A 26,267-nucleotide genomic window follows, 5' to 3' on the forward strand; every position below is an offset into this window, starting at 1 on the left:
AGACCTGGGGGAGCCTGTCAGCCCATCCCGGTGCCCGAAGGGAGCAGCACAGAGCAACTAGCCCCAAGGAATTCAGGCCTGGAGGCTTTAATGCAGCAGGGGCTGGAGGGGGTCTTGGGAGACCCCGACCGGTGCCCCCTTTTCCAGAGTCCCAGCTCCACCTCACGAGACAGCACCTGGTGGGAATCCACATCTTGACAGTGCAGAGGCCCCTCGCAGGGGGACGCCCTGGCCAAGGGCAGCGCAGGGCCGGGCGTGGGAGCCGCAGGGTGGCACCGTGCCGCCGCCCGGGTGCTTCCAGGCTGGCCCAAGTCCTTAGACATCCGGGCGGAGGGTTGGCGCTCGGCGAGGGGCAGGAGTCTGGGTCCCCGCGGTGCGCGCCTAGTACAGCACATCCTCGAAGTCCAGCTGCAGGTAGCGGAGCAGGGGAGGCGGCAGCGGAAGGCGGGGCAGGGCCGAGGGCAGGCGGCCGGCCAGGTGGGCGCGCAGGGCGCAGCGGCTCAGGTGCTTCAGGGAGCGCGGCTGCCGCACCAGCGCGAAGAGGGAGCTGTAGAACCGCCGGTGCCGCTGCGGGAGGAGAGCGCGGCTCAGCGGCCGAACCTGCACCCGGGCCCGGCTCTGCGGGAGGGAGGAGCGCGCAGCATCCAGGGAGGAGCGCGCGGCTCGGAGGAGGCCCGACCTGCACCCAAGGAGGAGCGCGCGGCTCGGAGGAGGCCCGACCTGCACCCAAGGAGGAGCGCGCGGCTCGGCTCCCGAACCTGAGCCGGGCCCTGCGGGAGGAGCGCGGGGCTCATCAGCCGACCTGCACCCAAGGAGGAGCCCGCCGCTCTCTGGCCCGACCTGCACCCTGCGGGGGTGGAGGTTGGTGGCGGCTCAGCAGTTCCCGGCTCTTGCTCTGGCGTTTCTCCTGGGGCGTGAGTGGGACTCTGGGACGTTTGTTTTGTGTTTTGCTTTTGTTTGCAGCCACACAGGGTTTCCTCCTGGCTCTGCACGAAAGGCTCACTCCCGGCAGGCTCAGGGGCCCAGATGGGGTTCAAGGGGTTGAATCTGGGTTGGCTGCATGCAAGGCTAGTGCCCTCCTTCCTCGGCACTGACTCTCCAGTCCCCCTCTGGGTGATTTCCGTGGGACCGAGAGGGAGGACCTCTTTGGGGGAAATCTCTTGGGGTACCGTGAGCAAGTGATTGGCAGGGAGCTCTGACCTGCAGTGTTTCGGGGGGCACCAGCCCCTTGGCCTCCTCGGGCAGCCGCACGGTACTGTAGGTGTTCATCAGGGCCTCGATGGTCCGCGGGGACGAGCACCAGCGCTCCAGCACCTGGGGAGGAGACACGTGGAGACCCACATCCGGCAGCCCATGAAGGATGAGCATCCGGTCACGGGACAGTTGTCAGGAGCCCCCGCCCCGCACCAAAGGCACGTTGGAGTCCTGGTCCCCATTCCCCAGGGATGAGCCTCTGGGAGCAGTCTCTAGGCAGGTGCCATCAAGTGAGGTTCCCAGGGCGGGTCCGAGCCCTCCTGCCTTGGGGGCAAGGGCGGGGCCAGGCACTGTGATCTTGCATTGATAATAAAATGCCGCGTGTGATCCCAGTCAGGCACACACCTATACACCAAGGGCGCGGGGACAGCAGGCGGCTTCTCAGAGCCTGCGAAGGAGCCAAGCCCAGCCACGCCAGGCTCCAGGCTCTGGAAGGGTCAGTGGGGAAGGACCTTCCTGGCCAGTTCAGCACAGGCCGTTAGGGTCGTGACAGACGCCCAGCGCAACAGCTGCCACTGCTGGCCGCCACTCCCTTGCTGCTCTCCTCAGCTCTCCGTGCACTCACGCTTTCTTCCTTTTGGGGGGGGCACCCCCCAAGGTGCAGGGGGTCACTCCTGCCTCCCACCATGGTTCTTGGGCACATCTGGGGCTCCCACTGGCGAGCTCTTTCCCCAGTCCTGCATTCATACTCTCCTCACCCCAGGCCAGGGCTGGGCTGTTCTTCTCCCCCATTTCATAGACAAGGGAAACTGAGGCACCACAAGGGAACAAGTCTATGTGGCGATTCAAACTCGAGCCCAGGGGCAGTCCCTCCTCTAGGGGTACAGGGTGTCAGCAAAACTCAACTGCATTGTCCTTCCTGGGCGGAGGGGGCACTGTGGGGGTCCAGGGGGGTGACTCTTTGTTGAAACTCAGATTAATCACCACTGCCCAAGGCCAATGTGGGGTGCAGACAGCTGCCCAAAGGGCAGGGAGGAGAGCCAGAGTCCAGGGGGGCCCAGCAGGCTGAGAGAGGCTGGCCTGGATGTGACAGTAAAGAGAACCCAGCTAGGGGGGTGGGGTGGGGAGAAGGGGACAGCCAGCAAGCTGCGGACAGGGGCCTGATCCCTCCACATCGACCTCCCGTGACTGACCTCCCGTGGGCTGAGCACGTAAGGAGCATGGTCAGGCCCCTGGAGTCTGGGGGTCCCCACCAGAGAGCAAACAGCACCCACAGACAACCTGAGAGCCAGGGCCAGCTCTGGGGTGGGGGACGGGGCAGCTACCCCGGGAAGATGTGCCCTGGGATCAGAACCCCGCGCCCAGAGATGCCCCCTCTGACCTGGGATCAGAATCTTGCGCCCAGAGACGCCCCCTCCGTCCTGGCGTCTGTCGAGCTCCAGGGTGTTCGCAGGCTGCCGTCAAATCGGGGGGCAGCTCAGCTCCAACTCCCAGGCAGCTCGAGTGTGGGCCCCCATACACCACATGCCACCCCCCCACCTGCAACCCACATCCAACCCAAACACACGTGATCCACACATGACCCCAACAGACAACAGACAGGTGACCCACATCGCGTGACCCACACACATGTGACCCATATATATGTAACCCACACCTGTGACAACTGCGTGTGACCCAGATACAGCATATACACATGTGATCCACCCCACATGTGACCCCACACATGTGACCTACATCACATGTGACTCACACACATTCAACTGTTCCACCAGGAAACAAGGATATCTGGATATGGCCAACATTGCCCGTGGGCTGAGGGCAGGAGCCCGAGAACCAGTCCAGGTGCTTGCCTTGGGGGTCCAGGTGCTTCCCTTGGGTGAGGCCAACCCCAGAGCAGTCGGGAGTGACCCCTGAGCACTGTCGGTGCCCCTCCCCCCACCAACTGAGACAATCAGCCTCTCCTCGTGGGTCAGGGCCACGCACAGCATTTCCCAGGCCTTCTACTGCCCCACTGTCCTTGCAGGTGGGGAGTGTCCCCCTGCTGGGCACTTCTGGGTGATAGAAGGAGGGGGACCCGCCCACTCAGGACACCCTGGAGAAAGCTGTCCCTGTCCCCAAGACCCCCTGCACCTTGTCCTACTTCTGTCCTGGGCGGTGCTCACCAGAGCCGCTTCTGTGCTGTGATGTTTGGGGACCGCCCAATTCCCTGGCGTTCCCGCGGCTCTGTCCCCCCAGCCCTGCCCAGGCCACTCCTGCAGCTGCCCAACAGCTGCCCAATTGCTCTCTCACCCTCATTCTTTTTGTTTTGCTTTTGGGTCATACTGAGTGGTGCTCAGGGCTTCCTCCTGGCTCTGTGCTCAGGGATCACTCCCAGGGGGCTTGGGGGACCATATAGGTCCAGGGAATAAACCCAGTCCTGCCGCACGCAACACAAGTGCCCTTCCCACTCTTTTTTTTGTTTGTTTTTCTCCTTTCTTTCTGGGTCACATCCAGAGATGCTCAGGGGCTACTCCTGGCTCTGCACTCAGGGATGACTCCTGGCGATTCTTGGGGGACCCTATGGGATGCTGGGAATCGAACCCAGGGTGGCCGCGTGCAAAGCAAACGCCCTCCCCGCTGTGCTATGGCTCCAGCCCCGAGCCCTCCCCACTGCACTGTCTCTTCAGCCCTGGATATTGCACTCCGAGCCACTGCCCACCGGGGTCATCGGGAGGAAGGACAGGGGACCTGGATGCGGGGGCGCATGTCGAGGAGGGTGTTGGGGTGTGGAAGGCTGTGCCGGTTTATGCCATCACCCAGCATGCCCCGAGAGCTCCTCAGTCAGGTGCTGTCTCAGGAACGGGGGTCTGAGGCGGACCAGCACCAAAGCCAGAGCCAGGATCTGGCTCCCCTGAGTGACCAGGGGCCAGCGGCTCCTGCAGGCGGGGTGGTCCTCATGTCCTTAGAGGACCGGCTTCCTCCCGTGAGGACCAGCAAGGCCCCAGAGCCAGCAGAGGGGGCGGCGCCCCTCCCTCCTCCCGCGCGCCCCCTCCCTATCACGGGCAGCCTGGCGCAGGGATGACCAGCTCCGGCTGGCCGCGCTGGCCCACCTGCTCCCGAGGCTGGGTGGGGCTGGGGGGCATCCGCAAGGGGCCTGGGAAATCCATTTGGTGCTGTCTCTGTCTCCTCCTACACCTCCTCACGGACTGGGAATCATTAGCTGTCAGAGGCGCCGTCAGATTACAGGGAATTGCTCGTCTCCTAATTATCTGGTGTTAATAGGAGATTAATTAGTGTTAATTGTTGATTTTCTTGTATTTTCCCAAAGGGGAGACCAATCTGCTGAACTCTCGGGCTGTTTAATTATTTGGTCTTGCTTAGGAATCTAGACAGATGCTCGTGGGCGCGTGTGAGGAGAGGCGGGACTGCGGCAGGATGCCGGGAGGTCGGGAGGGCACAGACTCCCCCTCCTCACCCGACTCCAGAAGCCGGGGTCCCCCCTCGAAGGCCTCGACACTGCATCCCCCCCTGTGGGTAGGGCGGGCCTGGGATGGGCCAGACACGCCTCAGCACAGGCGTCACGTTAAACGGCTGTCTGTCGGGGAATAGACATCAACAAGGCGGAGGCTGGGAACTGACCAGGACAGGCCTGTCCCTGGGGCTGGGACAGTGGCCGCGGTGAACGTCCTGCTCAGCTCTCCAGAACCAGGACTGGCAGCAGGTAGCCAGGAGGCCCGGAAGCCGGTGGGCCAAGAGACCCCGGGAGACCCACTCCTGAGCCGAGTCTCTATGAGACAGGCTCCCTGCGGCTGGGTGAAGTTTTCTAAAAGCTTCTGGGTTTTGTTTGCTTGGGAGCCACGGCCAGCAATGCTCAGGGTGGGCTCCTGGCTCTGCACTCAGTGGTCCCTCCTTGCCGGGTGTGATCCCGGGAGTTGGGAGTTGAATCCCAGTTGGCCGGGTTCAAGGCAAGGACCTCTGTCCCGCTAAAAGCGTCTGCCAGCTGTTTGCTTCCTTGTTGAAGCCGGCTGCTCCCATCTCTCAGACACATGATACAACCCCCTGCCCACACTCCCACGCCATCACGCAGGAACACGCACGCGTGCCTGCATGCTCAGATGTGCATGGAAACCTGTTCCCGTGTGTGCAGAGAAAAACACGCACATGGATGCGCACACACTTCCTGCTGTGGGACTCGGGGGACTCTGCTTACAGGAAAGAGAAGGGCCTTGAGCTGCAGGGCTGACGGCAGCAGACCCGGGTCCTATTCCTGGCACTATGTAGGGTCCCTGAGCCTGGCTAGGAGTGAGCCCTGAGCACAGGGCCAGGAATCAGCCCTGAGCACTGACAGGAGTGATCCCTGAGCCCTGCCAGGAGTGATCCCTGAGCACAGGGCCAGGAGTCATCCCTGAGGCCTGCCAAGAGTCATCCCTGAGCACAGGGCCAGGAGTCATCCCTGAGCACAGAGCCAGGAGTCATCCCTGAGCCCTGCCAGAAGTGAGCTCTGAGCCCTGCCCAGTATGGCCCAAACTCCCCTCCCCCTGAAGAGTGACCGGGGGCGGCAGTGGCCCTGTGCCCGCCCGCTGCCCCCGCTGTACCTTGGGGAGGGCCCCCGGCCAGACCCGCACGGCGCCGTGGTTGAGCAGGGCCCGCACGGTGCGCTCGGGGCTCTGGGCCAGGGCGGCAGGGGGCCCCTGCAGAGCACAGTGCAGGGCCGTGTGGCCGCCGTAGTCCATGGCGTTGGTGCTGACGCCGTGTGACAGGAGCAGCTCCACCACGGGCGTGAGGCCCCGGCGACAGGCCAGGTGCAGGGGCCGCCGCTTGTCCTGGTCAGCGGCGTCGGCGTCGGCTCCCGCCGAGAGCAGCAGCTGGCAGAGCCGGAGGCAGCGGCTGACGGTGGCCTCGGCCTCGGCGGGGCCCGACCAGCGGGCGTCGCACACGGCCAGCAGCGGCGTCCGGCCCTCGGCATCGCGGGCGTCGGGTCGGGCACCCCGGCGCAGGAGCAGCTCCGCCAGCTCCACGTGGCCCAGGAGGGCAGCCACGTGCAAAGGGGTCTCCTCCTCCTCCGACCGGCCGTCCACACTCGCGCCGAACCTCAAGAGCATCTCCGCACACCTGTCGGGGCGAGACGGCGGTGAAGAGGCGAGTGGGGGTGCGGATTCCCCCCCCCCCGCTTCCCGCCCACTGCGCAAAGCAGACCCCCGCCTCTGTCTGCCCCTCCACTTCCTGCCTGCCTGCGCCTGGTCACTCCAGAATGGTCCACAGTGTTCTCTTTACCATTCCCAATGCAGGACGGTGCCCTGTGTCCCGGGTGGGAGCCGGGCCACCAGCATCACCCAGTTCAAACAGCACCTACAGGGGCCGGAGTAATAGCACCGCGGAGAGGGCACTGGCCTTGCACACCGCACACCCCGGCTAGCACCCTGCACCAAATACAGCCCCCAGGGTCCCGCAGGAGTGATTCTTGACCACCCCGAGCTGGGTTCTAAAAGAAACCAAGATCCACCAAAAGAACACTGCCGACACGGACTTCCTGTGCTCCCGTTCCGATGTCTTCCTCCCTCCCTCGCTCTCCTCTTTCCTCCCTCCCTTGTCGCTCTCTTCCTTCCTCCCTCCTTTCCTCTCCTTTCCGTTTGTGTCCCAGAATTAAATATCTAGCTACCATTATGAAAATGCTGCCAGAAAGTCCATCTCATTATGGTTTCAGGAAAGAAAAAGGCTTCTAAAAGCTGTGACCTGGACCAGGAGCTAGCTCGCAGGGCTGGAGCACTCGCTCTGCATGCGAAGGCCACGTGTGATCCTTGGCACTGGATAGGCTCCTGACTACACCGGGATTGAACCCTGGGCACTCAGCTTAGAATGCCACGTGACGTGGGTCCGGAAAACAAAACAAAGCAGCTAGGCAGACCTTATGTCTGGTAACGTAACAAAATAGTGGAAACTTCCTTTTCTGCTCTGAAATGAAATAGCAGCTTTCAGGGCCAGAAAAACAGGAGATAGAACATGTGTGATACATGAGCTGTGGCAGCCGTAACCCTAGTTCAGATCCCTGACACCACACATGGTCCCCTGAGCACTGCCAGCGGTCACTCATGGACGCAGAGCCAGGAATAGCCCAGCCCCTGAGTATCACCACGGAGGCTCCGGATAAGCAACTGAAAAAGCAAGCAGACACCCCCACCCCCAAAGCTTCTAGAATGGTTAGTACCACTGCCAATAGGATGCCTGAGAAGCTTCTAGAATGGTTAGCACCACCGCCAATAGGATGCCTGAGAAACTTCTGGAATGGTTAGCACCACCACCAATAGGATGCCTGAGAAGCTTCTGGAATGGTTAGCACCACCGCCAATAGGATGCCTGAGAAGCTTCTGGAATGGTTAGCACCACCACCAATAGGATGCCTGAGAAGCTTCTGGAATGGTTAGCACCACCGCCAATAGGATGCCTGAGAAGCTTCTGGAATGGTTAGCACCACCACCAATAGGATGCCTGAGAAGCTTCTAGAATGGTTAGCACCACCGCCAATAGGATGCCTGAGAAACTTCTGGAATGGTTAGCACCACCACCAATAGGATGCCTGAGAAGCTTCTGGAATGGTTAGCACCACCGCCAATAGGATGCCTGAGAAGCTTCTGGAATGGTTAGCACCACCACCAATAGGATGCCTGAGAAACTTCTGGAATGGTTAGCACCACTGCCAATAGGATGCCTGAGAAGCTTCTGGAATGATTAGCACCACCACCAATTGGATGCCTGAGAAGCTTCTGGAATGGTTAGCACACCACCAATAGGATGCCTGAGAAGCTTCTGGAATGGTCAGCATCACCGCCAATAGGATACCTGAGAAGCGTCTAGAATGGTTAGTACCACCACCACCAGGATGCACGGCAAGTCCCCTTTGCAAACAAAGCCCCACACCACAGCACAGGCCAGGCCTGGCCGGCTCAACCCTGGGTCCCCGTGTGGGGAGGGGAGAGATTCTTCCTACAGCTTCCGGGGTTCCTCCCCTCAGTGGGGAGCATCGCACGCAGCCAGACTTGGAAGCAGGGGTGGGGTGCAGCGGGGGATTGGAGCTGGCGGGGGCAAAGGGAGCACGGAGGAGAAAGCTAGAGTGGGCAGTTGGCTCTGCCCGCAGGGGGCACCTGAGCAGGGGGCGAGGCCTCTGGAGTCCCCGCGTGTGGGGCGGGGAGGGAGAACGGCTGACCCAAAGCCTGGTGCTCGTTGGCAGAGAAGCGGGAGGTTGGGGTGGTCGTGGGGTCCGTGTTCTACCCTGCTCTCCTTTCTAGAGACTGAAGTTCTGGCCGTGGGGTCAGGAGCCAGACTGGAATGCACCAGAACTGACGTGGGATTCTGATGAGCAGTGTGCTTGGCATGGCGTGTCAAACCTGTCCAGCACACGCCCATGTTGAAGACCTGGCGCCAACCCAGAACAGAGAATAGCACTTTCTCTTTTTGTTTTTAATTTTTATTGATGGCGTGTTGAAATCCCATTTGCGAGAGCGCATGTTAAATGCCTTGGTTGGGCTCCCAGCTCCCTGGCACCCGCTCGCCGTGGCTGGAGGACAGCTAGCTAGCCACAGAAGCGTGGACGGGCACAGAGTGACCCCTACGCACAATAAGAGACGGGCCTCCTGGGGGAGGAGGCGCGAGCTGACACCTGCCACAATGCCCTGACGCCACGGACATTGTGCCAGAGAAAGAAACCCTCACAAAAGAACGTACACGGAGTCTTCAGCGTCACCGAGAGAATAAAAGGTGGGCGCAGGGCCTGGGACGGGGGCGGGGGAGGGGTAGCTGTTCAATGAAGTTTTCTTTGTAAGATGAAAAAAAATGTTCAGGGCACAAGAGAGATAGTTTAGGGGTTAGGGCACTTGCGCTGCCGGCAGCCGATGTGGTCTGGTACCAGCACCACATGGTCCCCTGGTGGTGGCAGTGAACCCCAAGCACTGCTGGGTGTCACCCCCAGACCCCCGCTCCCGCCTCTACTTCGGGAGGTTGAATGTGGCTGGCTGCCCACTGAGAAAAGGAAACAGGATGCATGGTTTTGTTTTTTGCTTTTTTTCTGGGGGGGGGGGGGGGGGAATGTCACACCTGGCAATGCACAGGGGTTACTCCTGGCTCTGCACTCAGAAATTACCCCTGGCGGTGCTTGGGGGACCCTATGGGATGCTGGGAATCGAACCCGGGTTGGCCGCATGCAAGGCAAACGCCCTACCCGCTGTGCTATTGCTCCAGCCCCCGGTGCATGGTTTTGGTTTGGAATGTTTTGCTGCAGTCTGAACAAGGAACTCTCCCGGTTTCTGTGTTTTGATGGGAAGCTAGAGACTGTGACCTCTGCCTCACACCAGCCCTCTGAGCCTCACATCATGTTCTTTGGGACCGTCCTGAGCCGTGATCTGATTCAATGGATGTCAGCCTGTGAGGCTGAGGCAGCTGAGGAGAGAGAGTGGGACAGGGGAGGCCAGGACCACGCACCAGGCACGGTGAGGGGACTCTGCAGAGAGAGACATCACGGTGCGGTCAGTTCCTTCAGGCGCGTGGGGGCTCCATGAACCCAGATTCCAAGCTCACTAGAAAACTGTCATCCCCATGGACCAGAGAGACAGTGCAGCAAGGCAGGGCGCTTGCCTTGCACGCGGCTGACCTGAGTTCAATCCCTGACATCCCATAGGAACCCCGAGCACCGCCAGGAGTAATTCCTGAGTGCCAGAGCCAGGAGTAAGCCGCCCTGAGCATCCCTGGGTGTGGCACCCTGCTGCGAGAAAAAGACAAGTGTCATTCCCCAAAGTTCCTTACCTATGGGACATAATAACTTGAGTCACAGCAAAGGAGTAGTCCCACTCTGAACAGACTGTCCCGTGAGGCTCTCGCCACCCGTTTTGTGGGCTTGGTTAGTGGCGCCCAGTCTCTGAACATCTTCATGTCAGAGTTCCTGCCCTGCAGGACATCAGACCTGCCGGCTTGAGACCCAGCCTCAGACCCCTCCCTGCTGCTCCCCCGGAGTGGGATGGGGTGGGGTGCTACTTACTCCACGGTGCCAGCCCCCCGGCACAGGTGCAAGGGCCGTCTCCCGTCCTGGTCAGGGAGGTTGGGGTCCGCCCCCGCCATCAGCAGTGCGTGGACACAGGGGGCGTGGCCGGCGGCACAGGCCTCATGCAGGGCCGTGTGGCCCCCCGGCGCACAGTCCGGCTGTGCCCGCCTCCTCAGCAGCAGCTGTAGCACCTCCGTGTGGCCCCGGCCGGCGGCCACGTGCAGCGGCGTGGTCAGCTCCTCCTCGTAGGTCAGGGACCAGAGTCCTAGGTGGGGGAGGGACGGGAGGCTGAGACTTCCAGGGAGCAGGAAGACGCCCCAGCTCGGCCCAGGCCCCTCCACGCACCACGCACCCACCCGCCCGTACTCAGAGCGCGGATGTTGAAGCGAAAGTCCCTCCATCGGTCCGGGTCGCTGGTGTCAAAGACGGAGTCCGGGGCCAGGCCCGCGCCCGAGGAGAGGATGCGGGAGACGGAGCCCGCATCCCCCGCCAGCACGGCCTGCCAGAAGGCCAGAGCCGGCCCCGAGGCCGTGCATGTGACGATGGGGCCCTGGCCGGGATTGGGCCCCGCCTCGGGCTCTCTGGGGGACCGCTCCACCAGCCGGGCACAGAGTGGGTGCCCGTCTCCCCGGGCCTCCCCCTGCACCCCGCAGTCTCCTGGGGTGCGGCTCATGAGGGCAGAGGGGCAGCCCAAGGAAGGGGGTGGGGGAGGGGCCCGCACGGACGCCGGGGCAGGGCAGTGTCCAGTGTCTGTCCGCCCGGCGTCCAGCGGAAGTTATTCTGGGCGCCACGTGACTTCTTCCCTGGGTCAGGGCTGGGCGGCCCCAGCGTTGGGAGAGCGGCCCACTCTTCTCCTTCCCCAAGCAGCCCCCCCCCAAGCCCCCACTGCCCGGCCCTCACCCCTCTGGGCGCTGTCCCAGCGGGGCTCCGCGGCCCGGCTCTGCAGCAGCAGGTGGGCGGTGCTGTGGGGGGGGAAAAGCTCCCGCAGCCTGGCCAGGTCGCCCGTGTACAGGGCGTTCTGCAGTGCCATGTCCCCGCACGGCAGCGGGGGCGGCCCCCGGGGGGAGGGGAGGCCCCCCGCCGGGGGCGGCCGGAGGGGACGGGCCCCACGGTGGTGGCCCCGCATGGCGTGTCCGGGAGAGAGAGCAGAGCGGCCGGAGGGAGTGAGGCCCCGGGCCCCCGGCAGGGAGCTGGGCCCGCGGCCAGGGCAGCGTGTGGGAGGAGCAGGACTCTGCCTTGGCAGCACCATAAATAGTGTCCTGGCTGCAAGAGCGGCCGGCCCCGCCCGCTGGCCTCATCTTCCCTCATCCTCCACACAGGGCTTAGAGGGAGCCCCCCCCCTGCTCTGGGTTCCCCAGCACCACAAGGTCCTGAGGACTGTGCCCCAGGACTTTTGGGTGTGTCTTGCCCCAAACAAGGCCCCCTGCCCTCCCCCCCCCAGGGGGCTCCAGGGCCAAGGGCCCGAATGTCCATCTGTGCAGAACTGACCCAGAGGGAGGGGTTCAGGGAGTATGTATTTCCCCGACACCTGCCCCTCCAAGCCGAGGGAGGCCCCTCTAGGACACACAGAAGAGCAGGGGACACACCGAGGAAAGACACCCCTACATCCTTGGTGCCCACCCCACGTCAGTCGCTGCCCCTGTAACACACCCTACATGCTGAGCTCAAAGCCCACTACAGACGCAGAACCCCAAATCCACACTGGGTGCGGATCCCAGGCTCACCCTTGATGCTGATCCCCATGTCCACCCTCAGGGCTGACCCCCATGTCCATCCTCAGGGCTGACCCCCATGTCCACCCTCAGGGCTGACCCCCATGGCCACCCTCAGTACTGACCCCCATGACCACCCTCAGGGCTGACCCCCATGTCCACCATCGGTGCTGACCCCCATGTCCACCGTCGGTGCAGACCCCCATGTCCACCTTCAGGGATGACCCCCATGGCCACCCTCAGGGCTGACCCCCAAGTCCACCCTCGGTGCTGACCCCCATCTCCATCCTCAGTGCTGACTCCCATGTCCACCCGAGTGCTGACCCCCATCTCCATCCTCAGTGCCGACCCTCGTGTCCACCCGAGTGCTGACCAGCATGGCCCCCATAACACCTGGTCCTGCCTTGGCTGTCGGGTCTGGCTGGAGAGAGGCCGGGGTCTCCGTCACTGAGAAGTGACCAGCGCACTGGGGCTCCCCCGGGGGCCGGGGGCAGCAGCGTGGCCCCCCAGCCCACCCCCACCGGCCCTGGCAGCAGCCCCATGGGGATGGGCTTCGCCGAGCCCCGCAGACCCAGGCCAAGAAAGCAGGTCATGAGTCACAGGTTTATGCCCGGTGGGGTGCAGCGCCCACCGCCCGCGACTGTCCCTCTCGGCCTTCACTTCTTCTTCCTCCTCTTTTTCCCCTGACTGGCCTCCTCATTGGCAGCCTGCAGGTCCTCCAGCATCTTCAGCCTCAGTTTGCCCAGGGGGGTCTTGAAGTACCAGTCCTGGGAGGGGCGCAGGTCGTGAGCCCCCCCCCCCCCGTCTCCCCTGCCACGTCCACTCTCACAGCCTCACCCTCTCCTGGGCATCCCCTGCTCAGGCATGAGACTCTGTGCCCCTGAGGATCCCGCAACCCTGGGGTTTGCCTGCGGGGAGGGGTCCCCCCGGGGGTGCCGCTAACCCCCCCAAGCCTCACCTTCATGGCCTCCTCCTCCTCAATGTACACGGGGTCCCTCTTGGCCAGCTGCCCCATGAACTCGGAGGCCACCAGCGGCTGCAGGCTCATGTGCAGGAGACGTCTGTCCGTCAGCACTGCCTGGATGCTCTGGACGATGGCGCCGCTGGTGTAGCCGTCGGACACCTTGGCCAGGGAGCTGAAGTCCAGGCTCAAGTTCGGGAGGACCTTGGCCTCCACCATCTGCTTCCAGAGCACTGTGGGCAGAGCAGCACAGGCCCCCGGGAGCCGCAGGGAAGGGGCAGCCTCAGTGGCCAAGGGACATCCGTGTCCACCACGCCAGGTCCTGGCCTAGCCCGGGGCTGTGTCCGGCAGCCCTCCGAGACGGGGGTGGCCTTCCGCGGGGCTCACCGTAGCGGGACGCGTAGTCGGGGCGCGGGAGGTACAGAATGCGCTGGTACACGCGGCACAGCCCCTTCAGATCCGCCGCCTGCGGCTGCTCCGTGGTCCCGATGAGCATCACGCGGTCCCTGGGGCTCAGCAGGCTCACGGCCTTGGTCAGGTCCCTCTTGATCTGCTTCAGGTCCATCTGCGCTGGGGAGGGGCCACTGCGACAGACTGGCCCGGGGCTTCTGCCTGGAGACGTGGGGCCAGGCAGGGACCCGGGGGGCGGGGGTTGGGGGGATCACGTCCAGCCACCCAGCGGCGGCCAAGCCTGAGCTGGCAGAGGCACAGAGCCGGAGCCCAGGCTCTGTGTGGCAGGAGCCCTGGGTGCGGCCCCGGCGTGGCCCCGGCCAACTTCTCCCTCCGGCCCTGCCCCGCTGCACGTCCCAGCCAGCCTGCTCCGTGTTCCCACGCACAGCTGCATTTCATCGACCTCTCTCTCTTTTTTTTTTTTTTTTTGTTTGGCTTTTTGGGTCACACCCGGAGATGCTCAGGGCTGACTCCTGGCTCTGCACTCAGGAATTACTCCTGGTGGTGCTTTTGGGACTCTATGGGATGCTGGGAATCGAACCCGGGTTGGCCGCGTGCAAGGCCAATGCCCTCCCCGCTGTGCTCTCACTCCAGCCCCTCATCTCCTCTCAGCCACTGTCCTCGCCTCCCAGGCCCCTCCCCCGCCTCCCCAAGCCCTCCCACCTGCTTCTCCTCCTTAGAGACACGCTTATGGAAGTTCTTCTCCGCGTTGCCGATCCAGATCACCGAGGGCTGGAGGAGCCGGGCCACCTGCGCAGGTCAGAGCCGCACCTCCTCGTCGGCCCTCCTCCCAGCGGCCACCTCCGCCCGACTGGGGAGCGCCCGGCCTCTGACCAGGGTTGCGTCTCTCTCTGTCTGGGGGGACCCGCACCCAGCGGTGCTCGGGGCTGACTCCCGGCTCAAACTCAGGGATCACTCCTGGAGGTGCTCAGGGGACCCCTGTGGGGTGCTGGCTGTGCTCAGGGCTCACCTCCACCCCTTCCTCTCCCCTCACTCCCCGATCTCAGGTCCCCCCCCCCACTGCGGGCGAGGACGCACTCCCGGGCGGTGGGCAGACCTTGAAGACCATGTGCACAAGCATCTGTGCCCCGGCCCTGTCCGTGTACTTGTTCTCGAAGTTCTGGGGCGACAGGTCGAACAGATTGGCCCCTGTTTCCGTGCACACGGCCCTGACAAGCATCTTCTTGCCCATGCCAGCCGGGCCCACCAGCAGGATGGAGCGGATGTGGGGGGCCAAGGCGTGGATATCCGGGGAGCCTGGGAAAATGGAGCAGAGGCGGGTGGCAGCCAGCAGGGCTTGGGGACCTCGGGGTAGAGGGGGGGCAGATGTCGGGGCCATCCCCAGGGCAGCTCAGAGGACTCGGCCATCAGTGACCAGCAGCTACTTGGGGGTCAGGAGCATCCCCTCTTGCAATGCCCTGTGGGGTCACCCGCCTCACACCGGTTCCCACTTATGGAGGGTGGGACTCAAGGGGGGGCAGGGCTGGCTGTTCTAGAAAGTTCCTGGACTCCATATCCAGGGGTGGGGATGGGAGTCCAAGGGATAAAGGGCCCCTGGGGACTGGGGAGGGTTTGGAAGGGAGCCCACGGCTTCGGGGATGATGTCAGTGGCCTGGGACCTCCGGCAGGGCAGCGGGGGTCCCATGCAGTTCCCTGGAGCCGGGGATCAGAGGAGCCGGCCTCAGCCGCCCTCTCTGTCCACTGCTGCTGAGACGTCTCACCGAGCCGGAGCACTGCATACAGAGCCATGTTCTGGCGGATGTCAAACAGGGACGGCGTGGGCAGCTTGTTGGCCAGACTCAGAGAAGAGCCCACGTAGATACAGTCACCTGCGGGCACACGTGGGCCCCGGTGAGTGGCCCTGCCGGCGTGGCCCAGCAGGAGAGCACCCGGAGAGAGTGTTCACAGTCGAGGGGGCCCTGGGGGTGCAGCGGGGGTCTCCGGGCCTCACCAATGTAATCCTTCAGGGCCACGGTCTGGCTCTGGGTGAGGAATCCCAGGATGACGAGCTCTTCAAACAGCGACTCCAGACTCCTGGCGCAGGAGAGCAGAGAGGGGGTGGGGGTGGGGGAGGGATGAGGGGGATGAGCGGGGTGAGGGGCTCTCCTGCCCCAGGCTGGGCTGGGCTGGGCTGGCCCCGGGGGAGGCTGCCGCCTTGCAAGGGTGAGTCTGAGAGCGTGAGCATGAGTGCCAGTTTGGGCCCTGCTGCTGTGGTACCTGCAACTGCCCAGGAGTGACCAATGGGAGAGGAAAGGGAGCGACAGAGCTTCTTGGAGAAACAGGCACTTGCTCCACGGGGCCAAAGTGCCACCAGCATGAAAGGATGCCGCAGCAAAGCACAAGGCGCCACAGGGAAGCCCACGTGACCCTGAGATCACCCTTTGCAAGGGGACTTGAGTCCTAGAAGACGGGGCGACAACCAAGGCAAGCCACAGAGGGGACGTGCCGGCATGGGGCTTGAGATGCCGGCGCCACCAGGCTCGTGGCCTCCCCGTGCCAGGGCAGTGAGAAGAGGGGGCCCTGCTGACTCCCCGGGGACCCAGTGGCCAGTCCAAGGGCGATGGCCCGGAGGGAGGGAAAGGCTGGAAGGAGAGACAGAGACAGAAGGACGGATCCGGGACATACCCCACCTGCTTTTCTCAAAACACGTTTTTTGGTGTTTTTTTTTTTTTTTTTTTACTTTAGGATGGAGCCTATCTTGCCCCCGGAGATGCCTATGTGGTGCCGGGCCGTGAGCACTCGGGCTTCTAAGGGGTCGTCTCTGCCCTCCCATTGCATATGGGTGGGCAGGAATCCAGATACATGAGGGACTGTCCCTGGGCACCGTGCACCCGAGGTACCTGTCGGCGGTCAGGTCTTTCTCCTTCCTCTTCTTTGTCGCCTTTGGCGTCTTCTGGTAGGAAAAAGGTGCCCATGAGGCGGCCCCGGCCCCGGCCCCCGGCCCCGCCCTGCGTCTCACCTTCTTCGCTAGCTTCAAGGGTCTTCGCTCCCGGTCTACGGCCAGCTGGAGGCTCTTCAGCTCCTGACGCATGAGCTCGTCCACCTGCGGCCACAGGGGGCACAGAGCTGGGGTCCCCTGAGAAGAGCAGGCGACTTCCTTCCACACTTTGGGGGGCTCTGCTGAGCCCCGCCCTGCACCCCAGTGGGGTGGCCCCCGGTGAGAGCCCCAGTTACACTGCATGTGGGGGGTGCTCAGGGCTGACTCCTGGCTCTGTGCTCAGGGCTGACCCCTAAGGGGGCTTAGGAAGACCCCAGGCAGTGCTGGGGACCTAGCCCCGGCTAGCCACATGCAAGGCAAGCACCCCCCCGCCGGACAAACTCTATGGCCCTCCACTTTCTCGAGCAGAGGGGCTTGGGGTCACACCCAGGACCCAAGGGCTGCCCCCGACCCTGTGCTCAGGTGTCCCTTCTGCCAGGCAAGTGCTCTGACCCCAATACTATATCTCTGGGCCCTCAACCCCACTCTTTAAGCACAGGGTGACCATGGGTTTGGGCATGCCCTCGGGGCCTCAGTTCCTGTGGGCAGCACTGGGGCGGGAGGCCCCGGGTGGACACTGCAGGGCCCTGAGCCGCTGGACAGGGGCTGTGGCCGCCACCCCAGCTGGGGCCCCCTCGGCCCCCTCCCCAGAGCAGGGGCCGCAGCAGGGGACAGAGGCCCCTGGGGAAGCCAAGGGAGGTGGCTGTCACATCAGGATGAGACCGGATGTCCGTGCGCGGGAGGCCAGAGGGAGGACCCTACACGGCCTGAGTGGCCCGCACATACAGCACACCTGCACTCGGATATCCGACTCCAAGTCCTTCCTCTTCATCATCTGCAGCGCCTCGCTGTCAAAGGTCTGGCTGGGGTACGCGCCCTCCAAGCGGTTCTTCCACACTTCTGACCTCGGCACGTGCACGGGTGAGCCATCGGGTGGGGGCGCAGCTCGTGTGTTCTCGTGGGCTCACACACACACACACACACACACACGTGTGTGTACACACATGCACATAAACACATACACACACATAAACACACACATGCACATAAACACACACATGCACGTAAGCACACGCACACGCATGTACACACATACATGTAAACACACATGCATGTAAACACACATGGACATAAACACACATACATGCACGTAAGCACACACATGTGAACACATACACACATGCACACACGCATACACACACGCATGTACACGCGCATGGGAAAACGGCCTCTCAGTCCCTACTCTCTGTCCCCACCCCTCCCTCCCGACCAGCCATGGTGGCTGCATGACCCACACGTACATCGTGCCCCGCTGTCTGGCCCTGCCTCTGCCCGGACAGAGCTGCACCCTCAGACCCCACCCCGGAAATCACCCCCCATGCCCGGTTCCCTCCTCGGGCGGGTCCTCCCCTGGCCCCCACACGTACCCACATCACCCACCTTCCCCGGGACCAAGGCCCCCCTCGCAACGCCACCCTGGCCAGGAGCCCTCCCCGTGCCCCTCACCGATGTACTCCTGGTGGCCGCTGTTGATGGTGGGGATGGACTTGGATTGCTGGACCGTCAGCATGTCCTCTGTGCCCTGGGATGGGGACACCCTCGCTGTGACCCTGGCCTCATCCGGAGCCGGCTCTGTGCCCGGCGCTCCCCAAACCCGCTCTCCTGACTCGCTCCTGTCCCTGGCTGCTCCAGGGAGCCTTACCCCTTTGTTCTTCCTCTCTCTCTTCGGCTGCTCTCTCTCTCTTTCCTCTTTCGTGTTTTTCCTTTGCTCCCTTTTTTTGGTGTCCTGAGCCAGATCGAGCTCCTTCTTCACCTGTGCGCAGACAAGAAACCATGGTGGAAAGGCAGGAGCCGAGTGAGAGTCGCCGGTGGACACAGGGTCTGGGGCCCAGAAACCCCTTGGGGGTCCAGGAAGAAAGGAGGGGAGGGGCAGGGTGGACAGAGGCTCTCCTGCCCCCAGCGGTTGGAGGCCACAACAGTCTCGCCAGACACATTCTCTGCTGGGGACGCCTGGTCCGAAACAGGGACCCTCCTTCACACGCTAACGACATGCCTCTATCCTGGGTGACCTGTGGCCCACCACTGCCACCCCCGGTCAGTTCTCACCCACCTCCTACTTCCTGACCACACACGCTCTGGGCCCCGCGTCAGCTGTACCTGCTCGGGAGTCTTGTTCGCAAAGATCAGGCTGGATCCGCCCAAGGACTCGTCTGGATAATGAGGGAACTGGCCAGTGAGGGCACTAAGGGAGCAAGAGAAGGTCAGGCAGAGAGGAGTGGGCTGGTGGGCGGACGGATGCATGGATGGACAAATGAATGGCTGACTGGCCGAGCGGCCGGATGGATGAACAGGCGGGTAGGTGGATGACGGACAAACGAATGGGTGGACAGGTGAGACGATGGACTGATGGATGATGGATGCAAGGGCAGGTGAGGGGTGGAAGGATGGACAGTTGGACACATGGATGGTGGATGGATGGTTGGGGGTGGGTGGATGGACAACTGGACACACGGACGGTGGACAGACGTGCTGGGGTGTAGGTGGGCAGGTGGATGGGTGCATGTTGGGTGGAACGATGAATAGATGGATGATGAATGGATGAAGGGTGGGCAGATGGACAGATGGAAGAGGAAAAGGATGGGTGGGTGGATGGAGGGCTGAGGAGTGGCCTGACAGATGGGTAGACTTACGGATGTGTGTTTGTAGAGGTGGGTGGGTACAGATGACCAGGTGCACAGAAGAGCGAGCAGATGGGTGAGCAGATGGATGGACAGGTGGTGGGGGGGGGGGGGACAGCAGGTGGGGAGAGGGGCGGTGGGGAGCTGAAGAGAAGGATGAAGAAAGACAAAGCACCAGGGACGGAGGGGGAGAGGGAGAAGGAACTGGTGGTCATGAATCAGAAGAACAGAGATTCCCTGGGCGGTCTCCGTTCTTTTCCCGTCTTGTTCTGGCATTTTCCACGGAGGACATAGGGATGGCCCTGTAGGCCGGGCCAAGGGTGTCGGCAGGACCGGGGGTGGGTGACGCTGGGACACTAACTGGCACTCGATAAACCACTGTCGGATCTGCAGGCTCAGCTTCTCCTTGATCTCGGGCCCCTCGATCTTCCGGAGGCTCTCGTAGGCCTTGGCCTGGGCCCGGTGGAGCTCCTCCTCCTTCTCGGCCTGCCGGCTCCTCCGGAGGCTCTTCCGCTTCCGGGCCTTGCTCATGATGCCCAGGTTTTGGGTCAGGACTTTCTGGGCGGTTGGGTGGGTCTGGGGCAGAGGCGAGGGCTGAGGGCCCGGCCCGCCCGCCCGCCGCAGTCCCGTGGCCGCCCACCCCGCCGAGGCCCGCGGTCCCGTGGCTGCTGCCCGGCCTTCTTCCCCGCGCGGGAGGAGCGGGTTGGGAGCCCAAGCGCCCGTGTGGTGTAAATTACGCCCGTAATGAGTTTGCTCCGCGCATCCGGGCGGCCCCGCGGCCCCGCCAGCCTCCGGCCCGGCCCCACCCCCACCGCCCGCCTTGGCAGCCGCTGCCGAGCCACTTTCCCGCCTCATTGGCTCCCAAATGTATTTTAAATATCACCCTGCGCAGAGACAATTACTGAAAACGCTGAGCTCACACTGGTGATGGGCCCGGGCGGCCACGCTCATCCCTCACCCTCCGCGGGCCTCGGCCCCCCGCCCCGGCCGGCTCCCACCTCCCGGGGGGCCTCTCTCCTCCTCCGGCACCCCCAAGCCCCACCCCCACTGGAAGTCCCCTGCCGCCCCCTGGGGACCCCACTGCAGCTCTGTCTCCTGTCATCCCTCCACACCCCCCACCCCCACCTCGCCACCCGATCCCCGACCCCCACCCCGCGTCAGCCAGGCCTCACACATTCCCGGGGGGCAAGACCTTCACCCCAAGGCAGGGGCGGTGGCAGAGAACAGGAGGGTCCTGGGGGCTGCACCCGCCGGCCCACTCTTTCCCCACGCCGGGGGGCTCAGTCTGCACAGGACGGTGGGGGGAACGGGTCCTTGGACATGCCACCCCCCAGGCTGCGTGTCCAGGCGCTGCTTATGGTACCCGTGGCGTCCCCGCCATCCTAGTACAGACTCAGAGGGAAGGGGGGGCTGTGGGGACCAGCTGGGGGGTCCCCGCTCACCATGCCGATGAGCTCCATCTCCGCCTGCTTGTCCAGAAGGATCTCCTTCCTCTTCAGGTACCCCTTCCAGACCTGGGGGCAAGGGCAGGCCGCTGGGCGCGGGCATGGCTGAACCCCAAGAAGAGCCCCTCTCTCCCTCCCGGAGGTCCAGCCAGGGGGGCGAAGCAGCTTCAGGGACCTCTGAACAAGCACAGCTCCCAACTCCAAGACCTTCACCCCAAGGCGGGGGCAGTGGCAGAGGACTGAAGGGTTCTGGGGACTGCACCCGCCTGCCCACTCCCCACACTGGGGGGCTCAGTCTGCACGGGACTGTGGCAGGGGGAACGGGTCCTTGGAGACTGCCACCCCCAAATTCCCACGCCCACCCTCTCGCAGTCTTCCCCAAGACACCCCCGTGAGCTCTCAGGCCCCACAGACCCCAGAAGAAACACTTGATTCCGCCCAGACATGCGGATGCAGCCCTGGAGGGCTTCCCTGAGTCTCCGATAGTTATGAGAGGAAACTGAGGCCCAGACCCTGTCCTCGTTGAGCGAAACCAGCTGGACGTCTCTGTGGGTGCCGCACCCCCAGCCCAGGGTGGACCACCAGCCGCGGTGCAGGCATGGGGGAGGGGGGTTCTGCCGCCCCTCCCCCCCACCATAGGGAAAGCCTCAGAACTTGGAGCTCATGGGCCTGGGTCACAGATGGAGACGCTTGGGGGCTACCCTGACCTTGTGCTCCAGGATGTGGAGCCCCCCCAAGACTCCTGCACGTGAGCCGGACCCCAGCTCCCCCCCTCCCCCGCACCGAGCTGACTCCTGGTGCTGCAGACAGCATTTCTCTGCTTCTGCAGACTGGCAGTAGGGACTGAAGGTTTGTGGGCTCTGGCAGAGGCGGGAGGGTGTAGCTGGCATTCCCAGCCGACCCTTCTCCCAGGCTTCGGGCCCTCACCCCAATGCAGGGACCCAGAGTGGGCTGCTGGGCTGTGTCCCCCTCGCTGCGCTCAGCCCCACTCGGAGAGAACCGAGCTTCTCAGTCTTGGCTTCTCCCCCCTTTGGGGGGCCTTGGGGGCTTCTAAGTCCCTGCTACCGGGCTAGGGTGGGCACTCGAGAGACGCTGGGCCTGGGCCAGGAGCCCCCGTTCGAGAAGGATCCAGCTGTCTGTGCAGCGCCAGGGCTGTTTCTGGAACAGAACACGGCAAGAGACTTCCCGTGTCAAGGCAGGGCTGGGCCGGGGGCCTCGGGTGACAGTGACACAGGAGCAAGAAGAGGGACCCCCGGGACCCCCGGCCTCCCCAGCCTCATCAGCAGAGCTCCGGGCTGCAGGGACCTGCATAAGCAGCACGGGGGGGGGGGGGCAGGTAGGGAGCAGGCCAGAGACCCCAGGCATCCCCAGGGCATCCGGTCAGGGAGGCCAGGGACAGGCCAGGCCCTGGGCCGAGGTCACTCAGTGCCCCTCAGTTATCAGCGGTCACTGGCCTGTCTCTTCCCCCCGGGCCTCTGCCAAGAGTCTACCCGCCACTCTTTGTACCGAGATTTTATTTAGTGTGTTCGGGGTGGAGGTTTGGGGCAAAGCTGAAACTCTTAGAGGCTAGTCCTGGCTCTGTGCTCAGAAGTGACGCCCAGGTGCTCGGGACCCTCCGTGCAGGGATGAGGCAGGGTCACCTGGGCATCAGGTAACCGCCTTTCCCCTCTCTTTGCTCTGTGGCCGCAACTGTGATCTTGTCTGTATGGTTACGGTTTTGCCACCACACCTGGCGGTGCTCAGGGCTTACTGCTGGCTCAGTGCTCAGGGATGACTTCTGGCGGGACTTGGGGGCCCCTATGAGGGGGGCTGGAGAGAGAGCAACAGTGGGTAGGGCACTCAGGCTGGGGGCCATATGGGTGCTGGGGGTCAAACCCAATCTGACCGGTGGCATTCAAGGCAGCGTTCTAGCGCTCTGGCCCCGATAGGTGCTTTTTTTTTTTCTTTTTGGGTCACACCCGGCGTTGCTCAGGGGTTACTCCTGACGCTGCACTCAGGAATCACTCCTGGTGGTGCTCAGGGGACCCTATGGGGTGCTGGGAATCGAACCCGGGCCGGCCGCATGCAAGGCAAACGCCCTACCTGCTGTGCTATCGCTCCAGCCCCAGAGAGGTGCTTTTTCGACTGATCCAGGTTCCTAGTTTAGGATCTAGCTATTGGGCACGCTAAGCACCCCACACCTTGTTTATAGTCAATTCTCTGCCTGCTGGCAGGCTTCCTGGAGGAGGTGACCCCTGCCTGCCTCTCCACCTGCGTGTGTGTGGGGTGGGGGGTGGCTACCTTCTGTATCTTGATGGCTGCAGCCTCCAGAGTGAGTTTGGGCCCCTTCTGCACCTTGCGCTCCCGCTCCGCCTCTTCCTGGAGCTCCCGCATGAAGGTCGCTCGAAGTTGGCCTTGCCTGGCTCGCTCGGTCATTTGGATTATGATTATGGCCTCTGTCCGACTTATGATGATGTCGCTCTGGATGGAGCACGGCGGGGAAGGAGTGGGGGAGACGAGGGAGCGGTGACAAGCTGGGGGCAGCTGCTGTCACCCCCACAGGGCACGCTGGGGGCCCGGGCTGCGTGGCTCCACTCTGACATTAGAAGGGGCCTAAACATGCAAGAGGAGGGACAGGCCGGACGCCCAGAGGTACCGTGTGAAGGCACCCTCAGTGCCGCGGGGTCCCTAACCCCCACACGTACCTCCACGAGCCCCGAGGGCCTCGACATGGCCAGGATCTCTGCCAGCAAGCTGGCCCGCTCCTTCGCCGCCTTCGGCTGCTCCCGGAGGAAGTATTTGGGGATGGGAACCTCCAGGTCTGCCTTTGGGCCGGGGCGGGTAGACCAGCGTCAGGAACCAGAGTCGGGTTGTCTGGACCCAGAGCAGTAGCAGCGCGGGGAAGGCCAACCAACCCGGGTTCCATCCCTGCATCCCGTAGGGTCCCCCGAGCACCGCCAGGAGTGATTCCCGAGCATTGCGGCGCGTGGCCCCAAAACAGAAGCAAACAAACCCAAAACAAAGTCGGATTTTCCGGTTGATGATGACCGCAATTCAGCGAACACGGACCCTGGCTGAGTCTGGGGCGGGAAAGTCCTGGAGAGGGGGGACGCTTCCCTCAGCCCACCGAGGACGGCCACTGTATAGCGGCAGGGCCCCGTGCTCTTCACTTTGTGGGCGCACAGGTCACACAGGCCTGGCACGCGGGCGGGGTCTGGGACTTGCACGGTAGCCCTGGCTCCACCCGAGCTGCCAGGGACCCTCCTGCTATTTCCATGGCCAGAGCAGCTGGACTTGCCATGCACTTTCCACCTCATGCCTCAGATCCTTCGTTAGGAAGCCAAGCCTACCCTTTGGAGGGTGTCGGAGGGGCACATTGAGGGGCTGGAGCGATAGCACAGCAGGGGAGGAGTTTGCCTTGCAGGCGGCCGACCCGGGTTCAATTCCCAGTATCCCATATGGTCCCCTGAGTACCATCGGGGGTAATTCCTGAGTGCAGAGCCCAGGAGGAACCCCTGAGCATCGCCGAGCGTGACCCAAAAATACAAAAAAAGAAAAGAAGGGCACATCGATGGTGCTCAGGGGTTACTCCTGCCTCTGTGCTCTCCTGGCAGTCAGGGACCCTCCGGGGGGCTTGAAACCAAGCCCAGTTGGCTGTGTGTACAAGCACCCCCCTCCCCACTGTACCAGCAAAATTGTTTTGCTCCTGGCCACCCCCACGGTACTCAGGGGCTATTCCCAACGCTGGGCTCAGGACCAACCCCTGGCTGAGCCCCGGGGACCTATTGAGGCGGGGTGCCCGAACCCGTAGATGTCCAGAGCATCTTTTTTTTTCTTCTGGGTCTCACCCGGCGATGCTCAGGGGTTCCTCCTGGCCTGTGCTCAGGAATTAACTTCGATGGTGCTCGGGGGACCCGATGGGATGCTGGGAATCGAACCCGCGTCGGCTGGGTGCAAGGCAAGCGCCCTCCCGGCTGTGCTGTCGCTCTGGCCCCCAGCGCACCCTTTCGTCCGTCTCTCCCCTTCCTCTCCCGCCGTCCCAAGGCCGGCGGAAGAAGCCAGGGCGGGCCAACCCGCAGCCCCCGGTGGGGCCAAGCTCCCCTTGGGCTGCCGTCGGGTCTCGCGCGCACCGGGGTGAGCCCCTGCTCCTGCAGCTCCCGGTCCAGGCAGTGCGTCTCGCTCAGGTCCACGCGCACCATCTCGTCCTTGAGCTCCAGCACGCGGCCGGCCACGCCGTCCAGCAGCCGCCGCAGCAGCCGCCGCTTCTGCGGGTGCAGCATCTGGTCGTAGAGCGTGTCGAAGCGGCGCAGCAGCCCCAGGTACACCAGGTAGAGCGACGAGAGCCGGTGCAGCAGGGCCTGGCGCTGGCCCTCGGGCACGGGCTGCAGCAGGGGCTGCTCCTGCTCCAGCGCCCCCTGCAGGCTGGCGTGGGCCGAGTCCCAGATGCGCTGGTAGGTCCTGGGGAGGAGCCGCCGCGCCCGGCCTGAGCCCCGACAGCGACAGCGGCCGCGTGCCCCAGGGGAGAGCGGAGTGGAGGCGAGGGAGGCGGCCCGGAGGCAGCGGGAGGTGGGGGGAGTGGGGGGTGGCATGTCCCAGTCCGGGACGAGCTGCGCACGCGCACATGTATGTGTGTGTGTGTGTGCGTGTGCGCGTGTGCATGTGTGCACCTGTGTGCACGTGTGTGCATGCATGTGTGTGCGTGCGTGTGTGAGGTGTGTGTGCATTTGCGTGTGTGTGCGTGTGTGTGTGCATGTGTGTGTGTGTGCATGTGTGTGTGCGTGTGTGCATGTGTGTACGTGCGTGTGCATGTGTGGGGGTGTGTGCTCGGGTGTGCGTGTGTGCGTTTTGCATGTGCATGTGTGCGCGCGCGTGTGTGTGTTTGCGTGTGCATGTGTGTTTGTGTGTGTGCGTGTGTGTGCATATGTGTGCGTGTGTGTGCATGTGTGTGTTCGTGTGTGGGTGTGTGTGCGTGTGTGTGAGTGTGTGCGTGCGTGTGTGTGTGATGCTGCAGTGAGTGGGAAATGGTGCGGGCAGAGTGGATGCAGGTGTTGAGGGGTGGAGGGAAACCAGCCAGGGGCGTCTGGGGTGGTGGGAGACCCTGAGAACCTCCCCCCCACCAGCCCTTCCGCCCGGGACCAGGAGGGTGCTTTGCTCTTTGCCGGCCCTGGGGGCTTCGCACCGCCCTCACTCACCCCTCGGACATGGTGCCTCCCCTCACACTGCTCTTGGAGGTGGTCTGGAACCTTCCGGACTGAAGGTTCTGAACCCCAGCCCTCAGAACCAGGCAGAGAACTGCTTGCTTGGGGGAGTTCTGTTCCATTGTACCAATGTTCTATGGTGGCTAAGGGGCGGCCGGGGGCACAGGGCTGGGGACAGCCGTCTCGGTGGACGTCCTCCCCCAGTGCCGCACGGCCAGCCCCTGAAGTGGGGGTCCTCCGAGGGGATGCCCTCTGTGACCACAAAGCTGAGGCTCCGGACCGGTGAGCTCCCATGCTGGGGGCCACGTGACACACGGGAGCGACCAGGACTGGGAGCTGGGCTCAGCTTCTGTGGTTGTGCCTGTCCCCAGGAACTCAGACGGCGTCCCCCCTCCCCCTCCCGGTTACCCATGGGCACAGGCAGCGGAGGGGGGGAGAGGGGGCAGGTGGGGTGTCAGACACAGACTCGCGTGCCCCCTCACTGCAGGCGGCCCTGGAAGCCACCTCTGTGGTCAGCCAGGTCACACTCCGGAGGGACTGGGGACAGCCGGGCACAGGCACAGCAGCAGGAAGGAGCCTCACTGGGCAGACCCCAGCCGCGGGCAAGCCGGACCAGGGATTGCGTTTGTCACTGTGTCAGCCCAGGCTGCCGGCGCTGGAGTC

The 26,267-nt window shown here is 63.6% G+C and overlaps 2 protein-coding genes across 2 annotated transcripts; both read right to left on the bottom strand.

Moving 5' to 3' along the window:
- Nucleotides 1-349: 349 nt before the first annotated feature.
- On the bottom strand, nt 350-10,877 carry ASB10 (ankyrin repeat and SOCS box containing 10). The gene is made up of 5 exons (XM_056134781.1): nt 10,571-10,877; nt 10,202-10,469; nt 5,772-6,288; nt 1,201-1,314; nt 350-567 (listed from the first exon to the last, which is right to left on the bottom strand). Exons 1-5 carry the CDS (start codon nt 10,875-10,877, stop codon nt 382-384), a joined length of 1,392 nt encoding a protein of 463 aa, XP_055990756.1. The 3' UTR covers nt 350-381.
- Nucleotides 10,878-12,572: 1,695 nt separating this feature from the next.
- IQCA1L (IQ motif containing with AAA domain 1 like) lies at nt 12,573-25,609 on the bottom strand. Its single transcript, XM_056134813.1, has 19 exons — nt 25,599-25,609; nt 24,537-24,864; nt 23,112-23,231; nt 22,708-22,887; nt 20,425-20,496; nt 19,344-19,558; nt 18,462-18,546; nt 18,007-18,117; nt 17,811-17,886; nt 17,098-17,204; nt 16,287-16,370; nt 16,168-16,220; nt 15,279-15,361; nt 15,049-15,156; nt 14,385-14,584; nt 13,991-14,077; nt 13,265-13,442; nt 12,875-13,110; nt 12,573-12,683 (listed from the first exon to the last, which is right to left on the bottom strand). The coding sequence occupies exons 1-19, from the start codon at nt 25,607-25,609 to the stop codon at nt 12,573-12,575; spliced, it is 2,445 nt and encodes an 814-aa protein (XP_055990788.1).
- Nucleotides 25,610-26,267: the final 658 nt, after the last annotated feature.

This window comes from Sorex fumeus, unplaced genomic scaffold (genome assembly GCF_029834395.1).
Source record: "Sorex fumeus unplaced genomic scaffold, SorFum_2.1 ptg000107l, whole genome shotgun sequence".
NCBI lineage: Eukaryota > Metazoa > Chordata > Mammalia > Eulipotyphla > Soricidae > Sorex > Sorex fumeus.